This window comes from Heliangelus exortis, chromosome 1, assembly GCF_036169615.1.
Source record: "Heliangelus exortis chromosome 1, bHelExo1.hap1, whole genome shotgun sequence".
Classification (NCBI taxonomy): Eukaryota; Metazoa; Chordata; class Aves; order Apodiformes; family Trochilidae; genus Heliangelus; species Heliangelus exortis.
In genome coordinates this window covers 13,569,316-13,577,651 of record NC_092422.1, presented here as the reverse complement: position 1 = coordinate 13,577,651, position 8,336 = coordinate 13,569,316, and the positions used below count along the sequence as shown (strand labels likewise).

General features: G+C 42.2%; 1 protein-coding gene and 1 long non-coding RNA gene across 2 annotated transcripts in view; both read left to right on the top strand.

Annotated features, from left to right (window-relative positions):
* Positions 1 to 1,823: 1,823 nt before the first annotated feature.
* LOC139791798 (uncharacterized) lies at positions 1,824 to 3,837 on the top strand. Its single transcript, XR_011724020.1, has 3 exons — positions 1,824 to 1,888; positions 2,692 to 2,801; positions 2,964 to 3,837. It is a non-coding gene; the product is annotated as an uncharacterized lncRNA (long non-coding RNA).
* Positions 3,838 to 5,236: 1,399 nt separating this feature from the next.
* The window catches only part of TRPC6 (transient receptor potential cation channel subfamily C member 6), a 78,211-nt gene continuing 75,111 nt past the window's right edge, over positions 5,237 to 8,336 (top strand). The window contains exon 1 of the mRNA XM_071734347.1: positions 5,237 to 5,946. Coding sequence (XP_071590448.1) covers positions 5,804 to 5,946 — 143 coding nt within the window. The 5' untranslated portion in view covers positions 5,237 to 5,803. The remainder of the gene's footprint in view (positions 5,947 to 8,336) is intronic.

Below are 8,336 nucleotides of genomic sequence, written 5' to 3'. Positions count from 1 at the left end.
GAAATGTTATGACATAAAACTGAAGGGAGGGAATGACATGAAAATCTTCTGTGCTCAGCATCACAGTTGCTAGTTCACACACTCATGTCATGTGCCATTTAAATTTCATAAACTACAGGTAAAATGTAATTAATGACCTGACTGTCCCAAAGGGTGGCAGGACATGGAGTGACTGCTCATTGAGGTAATGCTGGGTAGAAGTGACTGGCAAAGCATGGCAAAGATGCCAGCATAGCTCAGACTGTTGGATGGAGGACATATATAAGCAGAGTATAATTATACTGGACTTGATTTTATCCAGAGTGCTGGGCAGAGTTTGTCAAGTTGTGACTGTTGCAGACTGAGTTGTTTTATATTTTATGTATCATGTCTCTTTTCTTCCCCAGTATACACATATGTGTATATATAGATATACATATATTACCAATACAATGTATTGTGTTTTATAATTTGGTTCATATGATGCTACAACTTATGTATGTAAACAAACTTCATCCCAGAAATCAGTTTGGGTTTTTTTTTATAATAAGCAAATAATTGTGCAAGTTTTATGATATTACTTCTTTAGGAATGTACTGTGGAACTTTAAAAAAAAAGGAAAATAGTATCAGCAAATAAAGGACTGTAACTGCCTTTTCTTGAGCAACCTCAGGCACATGTAATCGTTGATATGTGATCACATACATGAATTTTCCCTCAAAAGTGTTATTCAAACAAACCCTAATTAAACTAGAAATATGTGAATGTCAAATACATGGAATACAAAATAATGGAATACATGAATGTAGGGGAACCAGGGAGTCACTCATATGGGAAGGCTGCTGGTGCACCACATAATAGAGGAAAGCCTGTGGTCTTTAGATGAAGCTGTTTTAGGTGGCCCATCCCTTCAGGCAACACTGTGGTTTTTTTCTTTACTCACTTTTCCCTGATTTCCAAAAAAAACCATATCAAACCAATCATCTGCATCAATAACACAGGGAAAATAGGGTGACAGAACTACACTGTAAATACCTAAAATACAGGCCTGCCTGCAGGAGCCAGCAGGGGAATTCTCTCTGATGGCTGGCAAATGCATAGCATCAAAAAACAAATAAAAGGACATGTCTGAGTTCAAAGACTGTCTCAGCTTGATGCCAGCTGAGAATTCATCATGTTTTATGTTTTCTCTGCAACATTGACTCTCTCAGACCCTAGAATTAAAAGAAAAAAGAATCAACAACTACAACTAACAAAACTACTGAGTAGCAATGGTTCACTTTGCTGACTGTATAAAAGCAAATCTTGAGTTCTGTAAGCAGGAAGAAGGAATTCCAGGAGGCATGTTACACATCTTTCACACCTCCAAGAACCCAGTGTTTCTCTGCTGCACAGCATCCTTCTCTTTCCAAGGGATGCTCACACCCACAGCAGTGGCAAAGCTTAGCAGTGGCCTGGATATACTGATTGCCACTGTCCTGGTTTCTACTGGTGTATCTCTGACAGTATCTCTTCCCAGTGCAGAACAGAGAGCCAGGAAGCTGTGAGTGTGGGGTGTGCTGTAGAACCTCTGCCACCACAACTTAGCAGCTCACTGAACAAGACTTTGTTTCAACATGAGCAACTAAACATCAGTCTGTGCATCCTTGAAAGTTTCCAAGCTACAAGTACACCTTGTTCAGCTGTTGCTGTTGATTCCTTTTGTTCCTAAGGGGGTTTAGATTAGTCTGCAAGTGAGCAATAAAATTGCACCTATATTTTGCTGTATAGAGATAACCTTTATGGAAGTTATTCAGTGAGTCTGAATCATGGTACTGTGCTTATTCTGCGTGGTTTCTTTTGCAGCTTTCATTGCCATGGTACCCAAGTGACTTGTAGCAGTGCATTAAGCAACATTCCTGTCACTTGTGTGAGTTCAGTCTGTCGCTCATCCTTTCCCCTGAACGGGGAATAGGAGCTTTCAGTTTCTGTTTTTCATCCTTCTGATCATCCTTCATCCTTGAAACATCTCCATTTCTATATTTGATTGACTGAATGATGATGGAATAGTTTGTAACTTGCTGTCTGCAATAAAATCAATTAAGTCAGCTCTAAACTAACATTTCCATTTCACACTAAATACATCAGTTCATTTTAACTGAAAAGACAGATGTGTTTTCAGATTATGTAATAAAAAGAGTGCACATAAGGGAAACAGTGAGCAAAGAAATATTGCAATTTTTGTATCACCAGTCACATTTATAGGCTTTTTTATTTCAAAAGAATGAAAGGTTAAAATGTGTACAAGTCAGATAAAGACTCAGAAAAAATAGCTCTTTTGTCTAGTTTCTGTATTCACCATGATTTAAAAAAATGCAGATGGATCAGAAGGACTGCAGTGAAAATCTGATAACTTTTTCTTGAACATGTATGGTAATTTCATTGTAATTCAATTTGCAATTTAAATGTTTAAAGAAATACTACATAAATACCAAGAATGAGTAATTAATTAAAAATAGTATATGCTCTTTATTTTTGCAATAGAAACACCAAGTAATAAGCATACCCAGAATAATATAAAAATTGTTGGAAAGATCTGCAAGAAGTAGAATGAATAGTTAAATTCATACTCTTTGAAAGGAATCTCTTTTCTCTTATAGAAGGAAAGGGCAACTCTTTGCTTCTTCCTCCCAGCATCCTGCCATCCTCTGTAATCCTCTGTAACCTCATTAGCTTTCAGATAGTTACAGACAGGATCATCATGTGCAGATTATTACTCAAAGAAAGAAATAGATCCAAGTTCACTCTATATTTTGGACTGTTCAGACACAACTGCATCAGAAGTAAGGCCCAGTCCCCTAGTGCTGCATGTTCTCACACCAAAACCAGTCACTAGAGTCTAGAGAGTTGTTAGAGTGCATTGAAAGAGATTCTGGTTTTTTTTTTCCTCAGTCAAGTTGTAAAGATTCAGAATTTCAGCTCAGCATGTTCTGTTTTCTTTCAAGGATGATGAACATTTTTTGTTCCTATGGCTTGTTTTGCCCAACGTTTATGAAAACTCACATAGCTGTTAAACTTCCCCAAGTCCCACCAGTTCTTGATGAAGTGAAACAAAGCTGTGCCATACCACCATGGGGGGTTTCCTAGAGGTAATTCATGGATGAAAGAACAAATAGGCATAGGAAAGAATAAATAGTTTATTTAGCACCAAACTGATTCCAAGACCATAGCATAAGTACAAGTTTTTTCAACTTTTCCCAAGATAACAGATACTTTCTCTGTTCTAGTGAAAATGTACAGTCTGGTGCCTATTCAGTTCTCTCTCTCTAAGGGATAATTTTAAAATTCATTTTGACAACAGTTTTATGAAGGACCAAACACAACAGACCAAAACAACCAATTATGTTTCACTGGAGTTATGACCATGACTATTACCTGAAAGAATAAAAAAGAATGTGGAGAGAAGACCAAGAATTGGAAGAGTTCACAACACACAGATTTTTTGGGTATCAAACCGTTAGAAGCAGCTGTTTATGTTTAACTTTCAATAAGAAGTCATTAAAAATAATGATGTAGGCTTCCCTGTTGAAGTTGGTTGATATTCACATGGTGTGTCAGTTCTACAGCTTGGAATCTAGGAACCTGAGAGAGATACACAAGTGTCATGGGGAAGGTGGGAAGTAATCCTAGGAGCATTCAACCTGTAAGAAGATGAAAAGCAGCAGAAGGGGAAAACAGAGAAAACAGGAGACCAGGCTCTGAAATCAAAGGATCTGATAACCCGTCAGGTATTAGTTTCAAAAAAGAAGAATATATAACAGAGGTGATCAAGAAACAACAGAGCAAAAAACAAAAGGACCTAGAATAGATGATTTGCGATACCAGGAGCAGTTGAAATAAAATGGAGAAACAAAAAACCCTTGCAAATATTTTGGGAGAAAAAAAAAAGAGGAGAAGAATTACGTCCTCCTAGCAGAGCAGGACAAGCAGAATGAAATGATTATGCACAAGAGCAATGTAACACATTAAAATTCCCCCATCACAAAATGCTCTGTTACTAGCAAACAATTTTCTTGCAGTAAAGATGTGAGGTATTATCAACAGCATATTTCTCAAATGCAAAGCCTGCGCAAAACTTTATAATACCTGCTTTTATAGTAATACAAAATAAGAATTAGCATGAGACCTATAAAATACACACGCTAATGTTGCTACTAAACCTCCTATTTAAAATAAAATATTCTTTAACAGGAAAGAAATTTTTACACAGAAAGGAAAATTTCTAAAGCCCATTAGAGTGTAATTTTAAGAGCCATAACTATGAAGACAAGAGAAATTTCAAAAACTTTGCGCAGCTGTGGCATTACCTTTGACCTTTTCCTGAACGTCATCTCGAGACGTAAATACTATTTTAACTTCAGTGAGGTTTGGGTCTCTTTATATATCTCCTTCTCTCACAGTTCCTTGGGCAAAATGAGTCTCAGTGGCTCAGGCAGTTGTTAAACTCATGGTTTGGCAAGGGCTGGTGGGGAGCGTGGGCAATGTCAGGCTGCCTGCACGTTGTGCACAGAACTGTGCTGGGGTTCTCAGCACATCACCAAATTAGGGTAAGGTGTCCATGCCCAGAGAGTAAAGGGCTTTACACTATTCAAATACAAACCCTGGTAGTACTTTAAATATGTGAACGTGACGGGGAATGACGGGGAGATGTTATTTAGATGAACTCATTTCGGCCATACATTTACAACATTCAGTTATGAATATTCCCTTATGAAATAGTAAACTTATTATGTTGAATGTGAAAGGATGCCTGGAGATCATATTATTTCTTCAGTGCCTTACATTTTATCCTAAAAAAGTTCATAATTATTTTCATATAGTTAACCTATTACAGTCTACATAAGTAAAATAAGAATGTCATCAAAGAGCTCTTGAGATAAATTTTGCTAAAGTGCTTTTACTGTGAAACTATTGTGTTGGGTCTTTTTGTTTGTTTGGTTTTTTTCCTTCTAAGAGAGGTGACATTTTGCCCCTGCTTTTACTTTGAGATTGTTAAAGTTGATGAAAACAAGCTCTGCTGTGAAGCAGAGGAACATCGTTTGTCAAAGGACACAAGCACAGCTCCCATGTATTTCCGAGCTAAAACAGAGCCCTAAGCCCAGCTCCTGCTCCTTGGACAGCGGCAGTCAGCAGCCAGCCAGCCGCTCAAGTCCTGCCAGGCTCCGGGGGGAAGAGTTTTGCATGATTTTTTCCAGAGGGCGTTTTATACGAAGTAGACGAAAGTGAGCATCGTCCCTGCAGAGGGTGTCTTTAGAACATTGCGCTCTTTTTGGGTATGTTTGCAGCTCATGTACGTACACAGCTGCTCAGCAGGATGCAGCGCGCCAGCGCAGGTGAGACGATGACACCGCGACGGGCGCGTCCCCGGGGCGACCGCTGACGGCAGCTCCGCTAAGGCGGGAACCGGGGCGGGGCGGGAGCGGCTCGGAGCCGGCGGGACCGGACAGGGGACGCAGGGGGGCGGTGGGACGGCGAGGGCCGCCCTGCATCCCGCGGAACCGGCCGCCCTCCCACCTCCCGCCCCCACCCTCCGGCCGGGGACGGCCGCGCCATCTGAGACACCGCAAACTTTACAGCCTTCGTGCCGAGCTGCGATCGCCTCCGGCGCGGCGGGCGGCAGCGGCTGACACGGTACCCGCGGCCGGGGTCGGCGGGGCGGCGGGAGCCTCGCTACTCCCCCCGCGCTGTCAGGAGACCGACCGCTGTGCCGCGCTGCTTCCGCGGCAGCCTGAGGGCGGGAGGGAGGGAGCCGCTGGGTGCCCGGGAGCCTCCGCCGCGGGACAACATGAACCAGGCGCAGCCCTACGCCCCTCGGAAGAGCAGCTCCCCGGCGCCCGGAGCCCGGCGGAACGACAGCCAGGACTACCTGCTGCTGGATGCGGAGCCGTGCGAGGAGAGCGCCCTGCCGCCCTATGCCTTCTACCCCGTGTGAGTCTCGCCCACAGGGCCCGCGGGTCCTTCCTCTCTGTCTGCCCCCCCTGCGCTGGCGCGGAGCGGGCTGGGGTGCCGTGCAGAGGGCTGACTGCCTCTGGATGGGGAGCGGAGGCGGCGGGACAGGTGCTGGCGGTGCGGAGCATCCCCATGCCCGTGTGTCCGGTTCCTCGGCACAGAGCGTGGCACCTGCCCCGCGGCGGAGGGGAAGGTTCGGTTACCAGAGGGTGCTGTGCAGAGCGGTGCGAGGGACTCCGGGTTTAGCTAAAACTGGAGATGTCATGGTTTTCATATAGTTACAGAGATTTTAACTTCTACAATCAATTGCTGCCACAGAGATGGTGCACATTACAGGCGTGTTCATAAAACCATAATCCTTTCATTATCGTATTTTGTCAAAGACACATAGCTTCGTGTAATTCATTTCCTATGTTTTGTCAGATAGTAATTTAAAGTAATTTAAAGTGGGGTGTAAGAACATATGCTATAAAAACTAAATGAAACATAAACTGTAAAGGTTCTGGGAGCTGCAATTCTTACCATCCACGTCAATTGACATTCCCTGTTGACAGTGTCCCTCTGATTATGTGTGCTCAGCATGACTTCTATAATTACCACTTGTTAATGCTTCTGAAGAGAAGCTATCCCACAGAGGAAGAAAACAGGTATTAAGCAGTGCAAGATGAATCCTAAAATCTCAGGTTATCGCCAGAAGATGTGTACTTTCTTTAGTACAAATTGTGTTTTATTGCTTAACTGGTAAAGTCCAGTTGTCAGCTGGACTTTAAACAATAGTTTTTGCTATTATATCCATAAGGGTCTCAGCAGCCACTTCTGAACATCCTGGATATAGGAAAGCAGTAATAGCAAGGAAACTGGCAACACTCCGAGTGTTTGTGTATTTTTAAGCAGAGTTAAGAGCAACTAGAGTTTTCAGAACTCACTGCTGGTTTGCTATTCCTAACTCTTGTAGTAGCACTAATTCAGTAAGCTAATGCAGCTGTAAGAGCATACATTATGGCACTTTGGACTTAAAGTCCATCTCAGAATATATGAATGCATCTAGTGACTGATTTCCAAAGAAAAAAACTTGTCATGTTCAGTTCAGCTGTGCACTAACATGGCAATTCTGAAGTTCCTTTGCTATTGTACTCATTCAAAATGGTTGTGCAGCTTTGAGTGGATATATCTTGCATATGTAATTCAAAACATCTCTTAAACTCTTCAATGTCAGTGGGGTGCTGATATTTTCACTTCAGCAGCATAAGCCTGTGCTAGCAGCTTTGGGGATTGCCTCATCATCTCACAGTGGCAATAAGGAAAGCCTACATCAAGTTACTTTGTACACCTAGGATGGCACTAAGTGCAGGAATTTATCTCCAACTGTTTTATATCAAAGCCTTAGGTGACTGATTCTATCATACTGGTAGGTCCAGCACCCTGGAGTTTCTTCCTGATGGAAGATGTCAGTCTTTAACAGAATAGACAAAAGCTACCTGTTATGTGTGGCAGGTATAAATTTGAGGAATGTGCCCCTTCTTAGGATTGGGAAGATCCCTGCTGCTAACAGGGGTGTTTTAGTGAACAGTATTTGTTTTTTTAGATGCACATCATGTTAGGCATGGGGAAGGTGTCCTTTGGGACTTCTCTGGGTGTGTAAAGGAGCCACTTCAGAGGCATCTGTAGTCAATGTGTACACACAACTGCTGCAAGGGCTACCTTGGCTGTCAGGGATGAACACAGTGGGTATAGCTCCTCCAGAGTATAGTGATTACTAAGAAGAGGTTTTGAATTTTCCAGCCTAAATTCCACTCACATCATGTTTTAGGTGCATTTTGCAGATCTGCCTTTTGAGCTAGAAGTCACTAGTTTTTATAGTGGCCATCATATGGCCGTGAACACAATCATAATCATATGGCCTGTGTCCACGAAGTACTGTGTCTAATCTTTGTGATCTACACGCAGTAAGAACACTTTTTCCCCTTCTATTTAATGATCCTCAAATGACCAGTATTTCCTGATGTTATTATGGTAGAGAGCATTACAGGAATCTTACCTTGTATCTGTAGAGTGTCCCGAGATCCTAAGGGTTCTGCTGATGAAGGGTGTGTATAACCCTTACCTTATCTGTGTATTGCAGATAAATTATGTAAAATCAGTATATCATGTGCTTTGAATTTACTAAAACTCAGTGTGCGTGTCTTATCAAGTCTCTCCATACATGATTTGTCAGTTTTTGTTCTTTAACTGCTTCTGCAGAAATGGGACAGCTCAGAGAGCTGCTTGTGTTGTCAGGTGTCATACTTTCAAGTCCTTGTGTGCATCTTCGGTGACCATTTGGTGATAAGTCTAAACCATGGGGTCTGTGGATCTGTCCCTCAACATCC